We start from the raw sequence: 19,619 nt of genomic DNA, 5'->3' as shown, positions 1-19,619 counted from the left end.
CTCTCTCTCTCTCTCTCTCTCTCTCTCCCCGTGCATGGACACGCGCGAGCTACATGCTCTCTTTCTCTCGCAAGGATTCCTACCAGTAGCGGTATCGATTTGGTTTTTCCGACGCCAGGCCACAATTCTTCGACCCACTGCTTTCGCTCGCTCGATCTGCATCGTGTCCCTAATTGTCGACCGGCCTGTACGGATTATCCCCGCTCTCTACTCATATAAACTTGATAAATTTTATATCGTTAGATTAAAAATATGTCAGTCATTCAATCTACTTCTATTAATAACTCACGTGTTACGTTCGATTTACTACGTAGCATTGAAAGTAACGACGTATTTGGATTTATCGATGGATTAACGCTCGCCAACGAGGCAAGCGAGCACTCGTCCGACGACGAGCCACTAATTTTCCAAATTCTAAATAGCCCCGTAAAGTACAGACCGTGTACATAGCTGCCGATCGTTTTTCAAGAGCACAGCTCGCAGCGATTTAATTACTTTGGAACCGCGAGACTCTGCGACGCTGGCTCGCCGGCGCATTAGACTTGGTTAATTATTGACGGGGCAGCGCGCCGCGCTAATGGTGCCAAAGATAGCGCTTTAATTTAATTATCGGGCCGCGCGCGCGTACGTGAAATTCGGAACGTACACCCTTGCCCGCGCGAGTTCACCTTATCGCGGACGCAGCAAAATAAACAAAGCCGCGATGGCGGCCCCGTTCGGCCGGTTCCGAGTGCCAAACAACTGCGCGCCTTGTTTTCCTCATTGGTTCGACGAAGGGAGCTTTCTCGGGCGCGAACCGCTGGCTCGCGACCGGTTGACTCGCCTCCTCGACAGCGCGCCCGAAAAATCGGCGCGGGGGAGAGAGACGCGTCGCGGCGGCGCCGGGTCATCGTCTCGTCGTCCGCCCCGCTGAACGTGCACGCGTGCCGATCACGTGGGCAATTTGGCGGCGCGGCGCCCAGCTCACGTCCCCGGCACGCGGCGCCTCGTGATTCACCGCGCATCCCCGAGCCACGACTTAATTGATCGTCGACCGCGCGCGAGTTCGCTCGTGCGTGCGGTGCGGAGCTTCCCAACTGATAATTCCGCGCGCGCGCGCGCGACGACGATGACGCTCCCGCTGACGCGGGTCACGCGCCGCGAGTGCACGGCTCGTTCGTCGCGCGAAATTATCAGTCGCGCGCTCCTCGGTAATTTGGCTGAAATTACGGTGAGCCGCATCCACGTCCGCTTTGACAGTCAGCCGCGCTCGCGTAAATAATTCGTCGGCAAAAGGCGCGAATAATTGATTTGCTCGCGGAGCCGAAGCTCGCAGTTGAGCTTGCGACGGAGAACAGGTAAGGCAGAGGACTACTCTTCTGCGCTCGGCTGAGACGAATGAACATTTTCGCGATCGTTCTGAGCCTCGTAGTATCGAAAGTCGTTGCGCGTCGGCTCGACGATTTCGCGGTTGATTATTTTCTCTACAAGCGAGTAGCCAGTGTCGTCGTACTCAATCTCGAAATGGACCAGGGTACGTACGTATGTCGCGTGCACCGCTGATGTGATTGACGCTGCTCACGAAGAGAGCGCTTTGCAGATAATCTGTCGCTGATGCAACGACTGAACTACGTTGGCATCATGACCTCCTCTGCCAAAATATACCGAGATATCAATATCCATTCCTTGGCCAATACCCAGTACCACAAGGTGGGTGTTTTCGTCGATGGGCAGCGCGACGCAAACAGAACCTTGTATTCGGCACTTTCCGAGGTAAATACGTCTCGCGATGAAATTCCACGCGAGAACGCGAGAGGAACGCTCTCGTCGTCCTAATGGAAATTCCCTTTTGTAAATGAACAATTGAAAAAGTTACGAAAAGCAAACGTGACAGGCTGGCTGCAATCGAATGTTCGATGAGCTACATCATTGGCTTGTGATAACTGCCGCACATGATAATTTGAGAAGCCTGATCGATGACAGTAACTTCGACTTATCAACGGACTTTGTTCTGGCCGTAGCGGCTGACGGCTATAAAATGTACGACCTCTACAATCCCAGCAAAGCCCATGGCTTGAAATTGAACGTCACTTTTATGGGCACCTGGACGGAGGAACGCGGCCTGCGGATTCTGTTGACGCAAAGCAAATACGCCAGGAGAGCCAATCTACAGGGAATGATTTGGAGGGTGGCTTACCTAACAGTGAGAAGTCGCTTTGTAAGAACGGAAATTGCTCGTAGAAGACAATCTAATCGAGGGGCTGTGCAAATTAGAGCAAGTACAAACCGAGCGGCGTGCTGCTGGAAAATCATTTGAAGGATTTGGAAAAGACCGGCACCAAAGACAATCTCGCGAAATTCGGCTACAGCGTGGTGAGCCATCTGGCCGAAAAGCACAATGCTACGTAAGTCGACGTACGGCCCGTGACGATGCCGCTCCACAACGAAAGCGTTCGACTGTTCGAAGGATGGTTTTGCGACAATACGGGCTGTGGAGGAAGGGCGACACGGTCGGGCCCCTCACGCGGGCGTTGCACTACGGCGAAGTCGACATAACCGGCACCGTAATCAGCGTCACCGGGGAGAAAATCCACCTCGTGAAATTCGTCTACAACGTGTGGCCGTTCAGGTGAGCCTCTCTAGCCACGTTGGCACTGCTCTGCCTCGAATGTTTTCTTGGTTCCAGAACGTGCTTCATGCTCCGAAGCCCGCAGCCAAATGTCATAAAGATGCGCCAGATTTTCGGGCAGTTCGACTCGAGTGTCTGGCGCACGAGCGCGCTCGTCGCGTTGCTCTCCTTCCTCGGTCTGGCGCTGACTTTTCATCTGAGAAGCGCCAAGTCAAGTTTCGCGCACTGCTCCGACTCGGGATTGATCCTCGTGGGCTGCATTTGTCTGCAATGTAAGCGAGTGACTCTCTCTCTCTCTCTCTCTCGTTTCTTTCTCGCTCGTTCGAACAGAATCACAAGCGGCGGCGTTTCAGGCACTCAGCTCGATCTCAACAACCTCTCCACTCGGGTGGCTTTCCTGAGCACGATGCTGTTTAGCTCGCTCATGTACAATTACTACTCGGCGAGCGTGGTATGCGCTCGATTGAGCGACACCATTGTAAAGATGCCCGATTCGCTGCTCAGCTTGGCGCAATCCAAATTGACCGTTGCCAGCGAGCCGATGATCTACTTCGATTTCCTCATGAAGGTCTTGCAGCTCCAAATTTCGATCGTCACGGACAACATTTCAATGAACCGTCTCTCAGTGCAGGATCACGGAAGGGACGCCGATTACTTCAATAGAACCAAGTGGCAAAAAGTCCCCGAGGCAGACAAATTCATGTTGCCGGAGAAAGGCATGCAGCTGGCAAAAACTGGTGGCTTCGCTTATCATACTCACCCAGATGTCGGATATCCCTATGTTAATCGATTGTACGATAATCGTCAGACTTGCGAGCTCACCGAAGTTCACCTTGGTAGGCTGACCTACAGGTCTATAGCTGTCGCTTACAACAGCTCGTTTGCCGAGATTGCAAGGGTGGGGTGAGTTTTATCGATCACCCATTATCCGTCTTTACGTTCATCAAATGTTAGTCATGTACGAGAGAAATTACGTTGATCCTTATACAGTTACAGTTGAAATATGTATGCGTATAATGTCTTTCCCGTAAAGTTTTCCGTTTGCTCAAAACTAAAATTAATTGCCAAAGGTTCGCTTGGATGTCTGAGGTCGGAATTCGACATCGTCAATTGGTTAAATGGACGTCCAGGAAACCACGTTGCCGGAGTGACATTCTCAGCGCAGCTAGTATAACAATATACGAGTTTGCCCCACAACTGATAATATTATCGTTTGGTTTGTGGCTTGCTATGACAATCTGCATCGGTGAAATTATTGCGGATAAATATAATATGCCCAGCTAGGTTGCTAGAACAATCGAATTCTCAAGAATTTTCCAATACCTCATGCTGTGCAACAAAATATACGATGATCCAAATAGTTGTTGAGTATAATAAATATTTGATTGATGACAGTATTATAAAAATAAATATAACCATTAATTCCACTCTCCTTTCTCCACGTCTAATATTTTCACTAATTTTCGTGATTTTGCGAAAATCAACACACTCGATTTTTCTTTTTAATTATTCTTTTAATCTCCCTTCGCTCTTACATTCGACACTTGCTTATCTTAAATGCATAGTTATAAATGTTTGCTTATATGAATTCTTAATAAATGGATAACAAGCACTTGGCAAGCAATCAAGTTTGACAGCTTTTGACATTATACGAGAACGTTGAATATTGCCGACGAATATGTGTTTATTCACATCCTACATACTTACGTACTATTGATGTTAACACTTCTGTTAACTCGATATCGATCTGCCAGAACTCTATAGTACAACATAAAAAATATATAAAAATGGAAATAGTAGGTAAATTAACACTGTGCTGAAGCATCGTATCTGATTGTAAGAGTGAGTGACGTGCAAACGAAAATAATATATTCAGGAGTCGTGTTCTGTTGGTTTAAGTTCAATTTTAGCGCAGTAAGCATTAGTCGCAATATTAATGTAAATAAACAATCAATAAGGAAGCTTATTGTTACTGGGACAGTCGTCTCAAGCAGCTCGCGAGCACTTATTTCTGGAAACATCAAAGGGGTCGCGCACGATGATCAGAATCAACATGATGTTGATCAGCTATCTAGTAGCAAAAGTTAATGCTGCTGATACTAACCAATTCATTATTGATTACTTTTCGTACAAACATGCTTCGGTGATTGTTGGAGCAACTTGTAATAGCGATAACGGTACGTTTACCACTTACATGTTTCAGATTATTAATATATTTTATCTAGATTTTTAAAATATTTTATTGATCACGCGTATTATAGAGAATCTATTACTGATGAGGTATTTCAGCAAATTAGGCATAACAACAATTCTCACGAGATTGAAAATCGAATCAGATTTCAATGTTCTAATACGTGCAAAGTATCATAAAGTCAGCGTGATTATTGATAGTCGCTGCTACGATGCGCAAGTCATTTTCTCGTTGTTGAGAAAAGTGAGTTAGCAATGAATTCTTCCTCAGTGGTTACCTGAAATCAAGCGTTTACGCGGCAATTTCAGGCTGCGATCGAAAGGCAGTACAACGAGATGCATCAGTGGCTGATCATAACATCGGAGACGAAAGGTTTTTCATTTATCGACGACGACAACTTTGACTTGTCAACTGACTTTGTTGTCGCGGTGTTCCTTGATAAAGAAGTCGTATTGTATGATCTGTACAACGCGAATAAAAATCGGGGTACTAAATTGAACGTCACGCTTTTGGGTAACTGGAGCCAGAGGAGGAGTTTGAATGTGTCACTGACACAGAACAAATACCGCAGGAGGTCCAACTTGTACGGGATGATTTGGAGAGTAGCTTACTTCACTGTGGGTATATCATATGCATTTGAATTATAAGAAATCTCGCTATTGGAAAATAATGAGTGTAATTATTAACAAGAGTAAATACAAGCCACCGCACGTGCTACTAGAGAACCATCTGCAAGACTATCAAATAACCGGCACCAAAGACGGCCTACCGAAATTTGGTTACAATGTCGTTAGGCATCTTGCCGAGATGTACAACGCAACGTGAGTCGCTAAAAAACGATTTATTTTTAAGCGTGATATTTGAAAATTCATTGGCCAAAGGGTATTGTTGCGGCAATATGGCACTTGGAAAAAGGGCGACAGATCGGGACCGATGACACGAGCACTCGAACACGATGAGATCGATATGACAGGCAGTCTCATAAGCGTCATTCCGGAAAAGTTGGGAATCATCAAGTTCGTTTATCCAGCGTGGCCTTTTAGGTATTGATATTTTTGATCGATTTCATAACTAGCCTACAAGAATCAAACTATAATCTGACTACTGACTGACAGGACTTGTTTCATGTTTCGGAGTCCACAGCCTGACAACATAAAAATCCACGAGATACTTGGGCCTTTCCAATCTGCCGTTTGGTACTTGACGATCACGATTACCATCATGTGCGTATTCTGCTTAGCTCCGACTCTTGAAGAACGTAACAATGTCTTGAGTTGCTACTCAAATGCTTTGCTTATAGCCATTGGTTGTATCTCTCAGCAATGTAAGCACGTTATCTTTAAATCTCTGGCGTATTTACTGTACTGATTTGCACGTCTCTGCCCAAGTTTAGGTACCAACACAGCTTTAAACAGCTTCTCAACGAGGATAGCATTTTTTAGTATGATGCTCTTCAGTTTAGTGATTTACAATTACTACTCGGCTGGTATAGTGTCAGTGCGCCTCAGCGAGACGGCGATCAAGATACCGGATTCGTTAATTACCCTAGCAAAATCCACACTAAGCGTCGCGTCCGAACCCATGATATATTTCGATTTTCTCATGAAGGTACTCCAATTAATTTCACAATTATACAATCTAGTGATTTTGTAATTTGGCCATGTTATTCTCCAGGATCACGGTAAAGAAGCGGATTTCTTTAATGTGACCAAGTGGTGTCGTGTCCCGGAAGCTAACAGGTTTATGCTGCCTAATAAGGGAATGCAATTAGTGAAGGATGGCGGTTTCGCTTACCATACTCATCCCGACGTGGGCTACCCGTACGTGAATCAGTTCTTCGACAATCAGGAGATCTGCGAGCTGACCGAGGTTCATCTAGGAAAACGTGTGCTAAGATCAATCGCCGTCACTTACAACAGCACTTACGCCGAAATCGCCAAGACAGGGTAAACTGTTACGCGGATTTAGAAATAAAAAAAAAAAAAACGAAACTTCACCGTGATCGGTGGACATTAGCTTGTTCTAACGACAACTGATTCGCAATTCATGTTGCCGGCCATTTCCGCAGGTTCGCGTGGATGTCGGAGGTCGGAATTCGGCAACGCCAGTTAATGAGGTGGACGTCGAGAAAGCCGCGATGCCGAAATGACATTCTCAGCGCGTCTAGCGTCACAATTTACGAATTCGCCCCCCACCTGATACTACTGCTGATGGGCCTGTGGCTTGCCCTCCTCGTTTGCATTGGCGAAATTCTCGCGGGCAAGTATCCAACGATCAGCAAGTAGTCGCATGCGTCGTCGCGCTTCAAGCCTCGAAGCACTCTTTCATTTGCGTTATCTTCATCTCCCCTAATCGACGTTTTAGACTGACGTCAGCACGAACGATTTATCCTAATGCGCCAGTTGACAAAATTGAAAGGTGGTTCACTCTCTAATGAGGCGTAACATGTCGTGAAAATATATTTCTAAAATAACTGTATTTTGCTTAATTAAACACTGTGTACGTCGTCAAGATAGAAGTAAATGCAGGCTCATTCCCACTTGAACGAATATTCATTATTCTACTACTATCGACCCTATCGACCAATGAAATTCGAGCAAGTTATGCCGAATCGCATAGTTCATCTTCAAAAGGCATTGCATATCCTCAAATCTAATTTTTTAATGCATTATTTTATATTTAAAGCTAAATTACACAATCGTTCTATCTATTTTTTCTTCGATTGATATTCAAATTATCAATCAATAAAACTAAGCGCATTCGTGGCAATTATAACTTGAGCATATTATTTTTTATCAGTTTGTTTTTATAACGAGCACTATATTTAAAAGGCTATTTCAAGAATATTATCTTGTTAAATACAGTTTTCTCAATTTGCGTAACAACCAAATGATACATGTCGACATACCACATAAAAAATGAAATTATGATTATACCTTACTTGAGTAACATGCAACATCTTTCCATTTGTTACATTATGTGCTTGTACAACTTAAGTGTTGTAATTTACTACATTCACGTCATAACACTTACTGTGTTCGTAAAAAGTAACAAAATGAGAAAATTGAAGTTATTACCTTGACAACGTTTGTGCAGAAGTGCAAATTATGTTTGTTATGTGTAGACTATATAACAATAATACGAAAGCAATGCAACTGCTATTGATTTTTGTGAACATATTAATAACAAGTATGACAATTAACGTGGAGAAACACTTTTTTTTGATTATTTTTTGTGTACAAAAACGTAACGTCAGTGATGGGATTTAGTTGTAACTATGTGGAGAATTTATCTATAAGTAATTTTTTTACGGTATTTTTTCCGTTATGAAAATAAAAATTGTTCTAATTGATTAATTTCTTTATAGATTTAAGCTGATATTATATCTGTACGAATACTTAGTGAATTAAACATCGCAGCTGTTTTTGGAAAATTTAAATTTTCAACACCAAGCAGCTTGTTGAAAGCTTAAGTTTGGAAATTCGGAGTTCTATTAAATGCACGTTGCCACGATGCAGTCGGTACTTCTGAAATTTTGTCTGAAGTAAACGATTCGGTTTATTTAATTTGAACATCACAAGTTCATATCCTGGGATGATTTTCTCTGCCATGTTTATAGCTTCAAATTATAGATTATTTGACGAAATTCACAAATGTCTAGTGCCATTCACAAATCTATCTCACCTAATGTCTATTATTAACGATGAAAGTTTCGGCCTTTGGACTGACTTTGTCGCTGCTATTGGCAACGATTCCGAAAGTTACATGCTCTACGACATATAAAATCCATATTAACGTCGCGGTGGTAAACTAAATATGTGACCTTAATGGGAAGTTGGACACCGAATGATGGTTTAACTATTATTCCGAAGCGAAGCTAATATCAGCGAAGAAGCGATTTACATGGTATGCCTTGGAAAATAGGAATTCTTGGGGTAATTACAGCCTTCAATAAAACGTTTTAAAAACATTTTGACGCATAAAAATTTAATTCTTGTGCCCTATTTATTCGTCAGAGTAAACACAGATCAAAAAATGTTGCTTTAAAGGACCATTTGCAGGACTTTGAAAAAACTAGAACCAAAGATAATCATCTTTAGTAGTAAAAGTAAAATACACAATTCGACGTAAATAAGCATGCATATCATTCGAGTATCTTCGAAAGCATCAGCAAAATGAGAATATCCTAGCAGCAAAATATCTCGTAAGCAATTTTTATACAATGTTAAATGAATTTCTTTGTATTTTCAGTTTACTAACGATCGAGTATTCGGGTTGGAAGAAAAATGACAGAATAGGACCACTCACTGAAAGCTTGTGGTACGGAGATTGTGACTTCGGCGGGACGCCAACCAGCGTGTTCGCTGAAAAACTATCAATGGTTGAATATGTCTATACTTGTTGACCATTCAGGTACTTGATTTGTAGCGAATTGTTATTCGTGAAAAACATTTATTACTGATTAATCACTACCCAGGATGTGTTTTATATTTTGAAGTCCACAACCGCAAGACATCAAGATCCGCAAGATTTTCGATCCACTTGACGAAAATGTCTGGTATTTATACGTTACAATTCTTCTACTGTTTACAGCGATTCTTTCGATCAATCTAAGCTATCAGCACACTGATGGAATAATCAATCAGTGGTCAAATTATTATTTTAATAACTATTGGCTGCGTATGCCAGCAAAGTAAACATTTTTGTTACAACTGACTCATATCGTAGTGTTCCAGATTTATAATAATGGAAACATTGTATTAGCTACGGATATCTCGATGGAATTGGTTTCAACTCGAATGTTGTTTATCAATATTGTGGTATTCAGTTTATTGATAGATGATTATTATTCGGCGAGTATAGTCTGGACGAGACTTAACGAACAAATTTAAAAAATTAACGATTCTATGATTAGTTTGGCAATGACAAACTTACGTGTGGCTTCAGAGCCAATGCTCTATTTTGACTTTTTCACGAAGGTAATTGTCAATACGATGCGTGTAAATGAACAAAACAAAAAATTCTCATTCGCTTTTGAATGCAGGAAAGGGCAAAGGAAACCGAACTATTCAATCGGACAATGTGGCAAACCATTGTAGAAGAAAAGCGATTCATACCTATCGAAAAGGGAATGTCTTTGGTGAAAGACGGAGGTTTTACCTATCATACCCACCCAGATATTGCCTATCCTTACATCAATCGACTCTATGAAAACCGCGAAATCTGCGAGCTCACTGAAGTACATCTTGCCAAGTTGTTTTATCGATCGATTGCTGTTACGTACAATAGCTCTTTACTGAGATGGCAAAAATTGGGTAAGCTTTTAACATGATTGACTTCTTCTAGAAGAAATTTTCCTGATCAATTTATGTATGTAATATTAAGATTTCTAAAAGTTACGGAAGTGGGAATATACAGACGTCAGCTGAATCGTTAGACTACCACGAAACCAGTGTGTCATACTGACGCGCTAAGTGCATCCAGTACGACAATTCTTGAATTTGCACCTCACCTCATTCTTCTATTGATCGGCGTAGTATTATCGACCATATTGTTTCTTATTGAAATACTTATACAAGCTTATCGAACATTGAAAAAGTAGGACTTTTATATGTATGATTTGAATATTAAGTTTTATTTGTTGTTATTTCTAGCTTGGTTAGAGCTCATGATGCGTAGAACATCACTTTCGACGATCAATAATTACAGGTCATCACTCGTATGGGTACTGCTCGCACCACAGAGCGGTACTTTGTCAAAAACTCAATTCTGAAAAGTTTTACTAGCTAAGCTTGTTTTCCTAACATTTTATTATTATTTCATTTTGCATTTTAAACGTTTTCTTTAACTCAGAAGGCTTATAAAAATTTTAAAAGTTAAAAAATAAACATTGTTTTCGAATGTTAAAGTAATATTAAAAAGGTAAGGAAAACATTCAAGTATTAATATGTATTATAAGAAAATGCAAAAAATATATATTTTTTATTCAGAAAAAAGTTTGGTATGAAACATTTGAGATAGCCGACATTTAAATTATTCCCAATCTCAAAAACTTAATTAAAAAAAAGCGATATTTTCTCTTTTTCATGACCCCACTGCGTTGTTTGGTTTCTTCAAAAATCTTAGCGCAATATATATTGTTTGTAAGATGTTACATTTTTTTGTAATAGATTCTGTTTCTCTACAAAAATCCTAACTTACTAGTTCTAAAAAGCGTAATGCTATTTTTATGATTTAATAAAAGTGCTTTAAATGGTTATTTGTCTATACTTTTTCTCCAATAGAGGAGTTCTTTAGTTCTAAATTATTCCAGAATTACGTGTGTTTTTCATATTCTCAAGCTTATTTTCCAGTAGTCATATGAATCTAATTTCGCTCTATTACGTATTGAACACTGTATTGGATTTAGCAAACTGTTTATGCTGCCATTCTAACAGCTCTAATAAAATATTAACAGAAAGATAAGCATGCAATCATATTGTGCATCTTAAATTGACAAACAGACAGATCTGCAATTTTTTGTAACGTTACCAGGGAACATGAATGAATGATTGTATCATTTTATCTTGGAATATTTAAATGTGGTAATATACAAACAAGTATATAAAAAGAACTGTTTTTAAGTGATAAGGTTATACTTAATCCTTGTGAATATGCTTATAATTAAAGTCTCTTCTAATGAAGATAACGACTTCATTTTTAACTACTTTCTCAATAAAAGTCCTGTGACAATAATTGTGTTTAGTTATAGTAGTATTAAAGGTACGGACAAGGAAAATTATTCTAAAGTTACAGATTAATCAATGACCTCTACAAAAATGTTATTCTATGTAAAAAAATAGGATTCCCTTCACATGACTTATGGTTTTAATATAAATCTTACACAAAGTAAACATCGACGTAGAATCAACTTATACGGCAAACCATGGAAAGTATCTTTCTTTGGGATAGGTACCTCGAATTTGCTTTCAACAACGGCATTTTTCTAACGTAGTGAAATTGAACAAATTTAGTTATTCATTTATCATATTCTAAGTACAGGTTGAAAAACATGAGTCTTGAGGATCACTTTCAGAACTATGCAAGAATTAGTACAAAAAATAGTCCGTCAAAATTTAGGTGTAACGTAATTAAGCACTTGGCCGATTTATATATTGCTACGTAAATTATGTGTAGGGAATCCTATTTGTTTCATAGAATATCATTTTTATGATTCATTTTTTCAGATTGCATCTGAATGAGTATACGAAGTGGACTAAAAATGATAGAATGGGAACGTTGACGAAGATATCTCAGTACGAGGAAGTCGATTTCTATGGTATACCAATCAGTATCTTTAGTAAAAAACTTAAAAAAACTGAAATTTTTTTATACATGTTGGTCATTAAAGTACTTAAAAATATGTAGAAAGATTGTCTTACAACGAGTAACCTAGATTTATTTTCCGTAGTCCTGAATCAAGCGACATAAAAGATGACGAAGTTTTGAACTCCTTCGCGAAAAATGTATATAGCTCTATAGTGCCATGTCTGTAGTATTCATTGTAGCATTATCCACCACCTTACATTTTGAATATGTTCAGAATTCACTAATTTAGTGCTTAAACGCAATCATCATAACTAATAGTTACTTGTGAGTAGCAAAGTAAGTAATTGTATAGTAATTTATGTTTTCCTACATTAATTAATCAAATACGTTTTCAGCAACAAACTTTCAGATGAAGCTTTTGTCCATGCGTATTGTATTTATCACGATAACGATATACAGGCTTTTGATTTATAATTACTATTCGGCGAGTGTGATTTCGGCTCGACTCACTGAACAGATCGTCAAAATCAATGATTCCATGCTGATAGCTTGACGGAAGGTTTTTTATTAGACGAGTTTGCTGTATAAGTAAAGATTTCATGTATAAACGACAATTTTTCCTTACGTAGTACTCGTTTACTTCTGTTATTTAGTTGATGAATTAAACATGTCTTTGTGTCACGTTCGGTACAGAAAACACGCAATGAAGAATTTATTCTTGGATTGAAAATATTTCGTTTCTGACAATATGATTGCTGTATATTATGGTCGTGTACGTATAGTAGCTAATAAGAATATGTAGATCACATGCATATGAAGAAGCATATTGAAAAATGCAAATACCGCATGACTGTTAGTATATAGATCATTGTACATCTACTTGATCACAAAAGAAATATTTTGTGAACTAATGTTCAAAAAATGTAGTTGAAGCATTGTGATATATTTTTATTCTATTGTACAATGACTGCCCAAATTGAAGATGACTTTATATATAATTATTTCGTTCACAAAAAAGTGGCGATTATCGTTGGATTTATATGCCAGAGAACTATTGCTGACATGAGAGTAAAGTTCAATTGATGAGATCAATAATGCAGCAAATAAATCATTGTAAAACTTATTCAATTTTTAAATAAAGTTTTGTTTCTCAAAAGGTTGAATAAATTGAATATTAGAGTAACACTATAAATTATTCAATAATTCCATAAATCATGTGATCCAAGCTAATTATTATAAATTAGGAATGGGCATAGATCTCAGATATCATAGCAGCGTAATTATAACAGTGGCTTTAGTGGAAATAAATGTTTTCTTGTTACTTTTTTCTTATAATTAGAGGTGATACGGGGGATCATTTACTACCAACAAATAAGCTACTTTTGCTTAATAATTTCCAAGAATAAAAAGAATTAAGAAAATATATAAAGACACACCCTGCATTAACAAAATAACATTTGTAAAACAGGTAGCAAATAGTAGACTTTAGGACGAGCTTCGGTGTTGGCTACTATTAGGTCGCAATTGGGATGGTATCGTCCATGTAATAGATTATCGTTCCTTTAGCCTATTCATAGATTTTGTTATAGTACTTATGAATAGTTTGAGTAAATATCTCATGCCCTACGATGTATACAACCCTTAAAAACAAGGTCACAGCCACTTGAATATTAGAAGATTACCTACATGGGAGCCACAGAGGGGAATTTCTACATGGCCAAAATTAAATTGATGAGACGACTCAATCTTCGTGGAATGAAAAACATTTAAAACTGCTTTCTTTGGTGTGTGTAATTATTTCCGTCAATCATTGCCTTTTTTGACTAAAATATTTTTTTTTCAAAACGCAATATGTAGAGTAAATATACATAGTTCTAAAGTATATGGCAGAAATATTCAATATTAGGTAAGCATCATTAGGTTTATTGTTTGAATTGATAGATCATTTGTACGTTTATGTAGTTTACGCATAGGAGAAATCGCCAACTGGGAAAAGAACGATATAATAAAGCCGATGTCGCGAGCTTTAAACGACAATGATATCGACATAAGTGACAACCCTGTGGTGATAAATGAAACAATCCATGTACGATGAGCACCACGTAAGCTCATAATGATCGTAAAAGCAAAACGTTTAACTTTTCGCATGGGACTCTCATTTTATACCTTATTCATCCACTATAGAATTTATAGCGTTTTTTTAAGTATCTTCTAGGAAAACTTGATGAATATTTAAAGAAAACGCGAATAAGGCACATTAAAACGATAGTAAAGCAAAAAGAAATCGCGTATAAATGGTTATTAATTTGTGAAAAGATTTTTGGACATATTTAAAGAGTTTCTCGCCTGGATTGCTTTTTACATTGAAAGAAATGGTAACAGTACAAGAAAGGCTCGAAAAGAACAGCATATTAAAAGTTTATGTATATTACAAGTAGGAGGTATAGCCAAGTGCGGAGAAACCCAATAGTAATTCACTTATTGCTGCGATTCCTATTACGTTTCTTCGACGAAAATCTTCAAAAATGTTGTATGCTTTCGTATATAATCACAAAATGGAAATTAAACATTATTAAAAGTAACATTTTTTATTGAGTTTTGAGTATTTGTAAAACAGCGTAGGTTGTATCTTCTACCGAGGAAAACAATTTATCACGTAAATATTTGTTCCTCTGCGTACTAACAGAATTGACGTAGACGATTCTGATTAATGTACTATAATTATTTGTTTACTTTGTAATCTCCATGTAAACCACGCGTAATATATTGAATCTTTTAATAAATTGATTTCTATGTACGTCATTATCAACTTTCTACACTTTCCACTTATTATTTACACTTTTACATTAAATATAGCAATGAATTTTCTTTATATTGCATAGTATGACTATACTGTCATAATACAAAGTAAATTCCACAAATAATTTTATCATTAATACTTTTGTCAATAGATTCTAGAAAAGAAATAGCTCATTATCGATTTGCTAGGAAACTGAGAAGGTAGTTAACGCAGAGTATGTATAAACTGTATCTTGACTGAAACTCGCTAAGTATACAGTAATCGTTACGTAAGTACGAGGTTTGCATATACGAAGTATTATGATAGGCTTATAAATCAGTCAAATAAAAATTCTTGCTGAAATAAACGACACTAAACAAAACACGCGATTTTATCAATATTACGCTTAGTATGCTATTGCAATTTGTAGACAATGTGTTTTCAAGTCTGAAAATGCACTGATAAAGGATAAATTGGCATTTAGTATGAAATATCTTCAGACATAAATGTGAGAGTGTATTAAGGTGATGAAATTGGAATTTCTTATTATTCTGTGCATGTTAGAAAAAATTAAAAGCAATGAACAAAGTAACTTTCTTATTGATTACTTTGTTTTCAAAAACGTCCCATATGTCGTTGGATTTTCGTGTTACAATATCGAAGGTAAATCATTATTATGGATGCATAAACTTGACAGTATCGATAGGAAGTATTTTATGGTTTACAGAAAAACTGACACTGTCAAAACGATTCAATAGATTGGGAATTAGAACTTCGTTTCATTATTTAGACAGTGGCTCTCAAATGTTTTATTTAATAAATTCAAAATACTGGAAAATAGGAGTTTTTATTGATATCAGTTGTATTGGAGGAAATAAACTGCATTCCTTTTTATCGAAAGTAAGTTATTATGAACATTTTAATTTATATATTAGAATGAAATATATTTGTTTATAAATAATTTAATGAAACGTATAGTAAGGACATTTTTTATTTAATTTGTTAGAAAATTAGTATACGACAAAAAAATACTTAAAATTTGCGAAAGATTTTTTAATAGCAATAATAAATTATTCTACAAAATCACACAGGTGGCTGCGTGGCAATTATATGGTGAAATGCATAGTTGGTTGATTTTTACTGACAGAGACTTGTCGAAAGCTATTGCTCAGCTTGATGAATCTGGTTTCGGAATGTCTACCGATTTGGTAGTCGCAGTACCAATTTTAGGCGGCTATGAACTATTTGATGTGTATAATCCGTGGAAAGAAGGTGACGCTAAGATAAACATAACACGTCTAGGTAGTTGGATTCAAAGCACCAATCTTAATATAACTCTAAATCAAAGCAAGTTCAGAAGAAGATGTAATCTACACAGAATTACGATGAAGTCTTCATTTTTTGGAGTTGGTTATTGCTTGTACTTTAGAAAATGTCCAACATTAACTACAAAGTATTATTTCGATTGCAGAGTAAATATAGGCCCAAGAATATGTCTCTCGAGGAGTATTTGCAAGACTATTCAACACTTTCGAAAGACGGTTTGTCCAAATTTGGCTACATTATGTTGAAACACCTCTCGGAAATGTACAATTTTACGTAAGTAGTTTTTAGTCGACAACTTATTTTCTCATACTTACAAAGAACTCAAACAATACTCTTACGATAGATTTCGTTTTGGAGAAGTAGAAACATGGTTGCCAGGAGATTCGATTGGTCCGCTTTCGCGTGCACTTCTGGACAACGAAATACAGATTACAGGTAGTCCAGTTGTTATAACGCATGAACGATTACGGTTAACCAAATTCGTGTACCCAGCATGGCCGTTTAGGTAGTCATTTTATATTTTGATTCTTTACAATATTGTCCTTTATTTTGATTATCTGATTCCCAGATAATTTATATTTTCTTTTGTTGTACATTCTTTTAGAACGTGCTTTATTTTTCGCAATCCACAAGCGAAAGACATTAAAATAGGCGAAGTTCTTCATCCGTTTGCCGATGAAAGTTGGTATGCAACCCTCATTGCTCTGATGACAATATTTATCATTTTAGCGGTATCTCTTAAGCAAGAAAGTTACGTGATCTCAGCGAATATTTTGTCCAATGCGTTTCTAATAACCGTAGGCTGTATGTGTCAACAAAGTAAGTGAAAGTAGGGTGTTATTTTTTTGAAATAAAATAACAGATATCCTTATGGAATAATTTGTTTTTTTATAGGTACGCATTATAATCTGAATAGAATATCCACTCGCATCGTATTCATTCATTTGATGATATTCAGCATTTTAACGTACACTTACTACTCTGCAAGCATAGTTTCAACGAGATTGAATGAGCCTATTTTGAAAATCAACGATTCGCTGAATGAGCTTGGAAAACTTGAGCTCAAAATGGCTTCCGAGCCAATGATTTATTTCAATTTTATTTTCAATCGAGTGACTGCGTGGGACAAAAAAGTATTCGTTGAAGATAAATGGATGAAGATCCCTGAGCCTGAACAATTCATGTACCCTGAAAAAGCTATGACTTTGGTTCGCAAAGGTGGCTTTGCATATCATACACATCCAGACGTCAGTTACCCTATTATTGATAAAACTTTTACTTTTCGAGAAATTTGCGAACTTATGGAAGTGCATCCAGTGGCTCCCGCGTATTCAACTTTATCCGTTAACTATAACAGCACTTTCGTCGAGCTGACTAAAATTGGGTAACCGCATGTTTTTAATTGATTATTCATTGAAGAATTTTATACAATAAACAAACAATTTTCACAAAGGTTATCACGAATGACAGAAGTTGGTATACGAAGTCGTCAGGTAGAACGATGGACTTCGAAGAAACCAATCTGCCGACAAGATGTAATAAACGTTTCCAGTACGGATATTTATGAATTTGCACCTCATCTCATTCTTCTTGTTATTGGAATGATAATGGCCGCAACCATTTTCGTTTGTGAATTTGTTTTTGATAACTACTGGAACTATCAGGACAGGTATTTATTTTTCGAGTTCGTAGATACTACCATACGTGAGTAAATCCCCAAAATTTTAAATTCAACATTTAAAAAACTTTTTTTTCAATTGTAGGCACACCTTCAAATAAATTTTCTTTTAGCTTATTTTATCCTGAATAACTTTAAACAATTCGGGCAATTGATATTTTTATGAGTTTTTCTTGTAAAACTGCATAATTAGCCATAATATAAAATTTTTAAATAACATTCTTGTCATGAGTCGAGAATCAGATACAAATATTATCTTAATAGGTAAAATTAATAATATATTTCTTTATTTTTAAGTAATGGTGTCATAAGTATGAAAAATAGCTAAAAATAAGCCTATGGAGCTTGTTGAGCGGCTTTTGTCCATATAAAACCGTCTTCTAATCTCTAGGATAACCCCGCTTTAGGATAACGTTATTGTTATTAAATAACTGAAATTTAAAAAATTTTGGGGATTTCTTTATACATATTATACGTTATCATATATAATATTGATATTGAAGGTGTGAAAATAAATACTGTGGATCATCTAAAAGTAATATTTCTACGACACATTCTCTGTTGCTGATGCTATGCAACACGAACAAATGAAAAAAGTATTAGATCAGGGGCAGTCGATTGGAACAACTTCAAAAAATACTAAACACTGTGTAATATGACAATTTTTGTACGGATAAGAAATATTACAGTTTACTAAGGTTGATGATTTACTACTGGCGTTCAAGAGCTAGTGATTGATATTTCATGACTTTTTAACTGTTCTTTTCAAAAGAATATTTTCAAATATAACTAATACAATTGTATATATGTCCGGAAATCTTCAAGTTGTATCTGTTATGAAATCTGTATAAAACAATCGTTAATAAATTGAAAAATTACATATTCATGCAAACGAAGCAAGCATTCGCTTGTTTCGTTTGCATTATTTTTGCAGTATTAATTTCGCATTTTCTGTAAAGATAAAAAAATTATATATTAAAGAACTAAGGAGCATAATATTCTTTTACGTTTATTATTTTTTTCGAAACTCACTGTGTATCTTAAATATATATTTTTTAAATTATTTCTAAACAAGTTATTTTGCTTCAGATGCTTTGCACAATATAATTTATGTTACGAAATATCAATTTTAAATGATCGTTCCGGTTGATATATAGATACATATGTTATATGATCACCTTTCGATAAGTAAATTTTGAACCTTTTCCATTGTTTTTATAATTCAAAATTTTGAAAAATTCTTAACAGGATGATCAATGTATAGTGTGATTTTACAGTGTTTCTACGCTATCGCAAGATAAGTTCATTTGAATAATAAATCACTATTTTTATGCCACGTGACTATGTAAAAGACACCATTTTTAGTGTCGTCATATAATGCGTACATTTATGACAATGAAAAATATTGCAGCTAATGAAAATTAATATCTTAACAAATGATAGACAAAAAAAATTTCTAATAATGCTTGCTCAAGTGTTATTGATAAATTGTTAGTTTAAAATAGGATCATTCCGATTTATGTAGATAAAAAAATAATGTTATACCATCAAGTACATGTATGTTAACTGACAAAATAATGAATCAATTTTTTTTTATTTTTTTTACTTATTTTTTATTTATACGGACTACATAGTGCAAAGTCTTGGAAAATTTATCGACTCTAAGCCAATACGTCGTATGGTTCTACATTATTTTCTTTTAAATTATTTACAGACAAGTTGATTAAGA

At 36.7% G+C, this 19,619-nt stretch overlaps 2 protein-coding genes across 6 annotated transcripts; both read left to right on the top strand.

Moving 5' to 3' along the window:
- The first annotated feature begins 78 nt into the window (after window positions 1-78).
- LOC131666385 (ionotropic receptor 75a-like) lies at window positions 79-3,966 on the top strand. Of its 5 annotated transcripts, none has more exons than XR_009302090.1 (9): window positions 79-1,513; window positions 1,580-1,752; window positions 1,874-2,197; window positions 2,254-2,384; window positions 2,447-2,608; window positions 2,666-2,880; window positions 2,962-3,176; window positions 3,235-3,511; window positions 3,679-3,817. XR_009302090.1 is itself a non-coding variant. In XM_058939018.1 (9 exons), exons 1-9 carry the CDS (start codon window positions 1,378-1,380, stop codon window positions 3,890-3,892), a joined length of 1,836 nt encoding a protein of 611 aa, XP_058795001.1. In that variant the 5' UTR covers window positions 92-1,377; the 3' UTR covers window positions 3,893-3,966. The 5 variants fall into 5 exon arrangements, 4 of the variants coding, with proteins under 4 accessions (XP_058795001.1, XP_058795000.1, XP_058795003.1 ...); XM_058939018.1 differs by having other exon boundaries at window positions 92-1,513; window positions 2,447-2,602; window positions 3,240-3,511; window positions 3,679-3,966; XM_058939017.1 differs by having other exon boundaries at window positions 93-1,513; window positions 3,240-3,511; window positions 3,679-3,966.
- Window positions 3,967-15,413: 11,447 nt separating this feature from the next.
- LOC131666280 (ionotropic receptor 75a-like) lies at window positions 15,414-18,770 on the top strand. The gene is made up of 9 exons (XM_058938804.1): window positions 15,414-15,549; window positions 15,614-15,786; window positions 15,978-16,292; window positions 16,358-16,485; window positions 16,556-16,717; window positions 16,817-17,031; window positions 17,107-17,596; window positions 17,666-17,881; window positions 18,394-18,770. Exons 1-9 carry the CDS (start codon window positions 15,414-15,416, stop codon window positions 18,479-18,481), a joined length of 1,923 nt encoding a protein of 640 aa, XP_058794787.1. The 3' UTR covers window positions 18,482-18,770.
- Window positions 18,771-19,619: the final 849 nt, after the last annotated feature.

The sequence above is a fragment of the Phymastichus coffea genome, unplaced genomic scaffold (assembly GCF_024137745.1).
Source record: "Phymastichus coffea isolate CEN01 unplaced genomic scaffold, Cenicafe_Pcof_1.1 PCOF00058, whole genome shotgun sequence".
NCBI classification, from domain to species: domain Eukaryota; kingdom Metazoa; phylum Arthropoda; class Insecta; order Hymenoptera; family Eulophidae; genus Phymastichus; species Phymastichus coffea.
The sequence above is the reverse complement of the archived record's forward strand: the minus strand, read 5'-3'. Positions and strand labels throughout refer to the sequence as shown.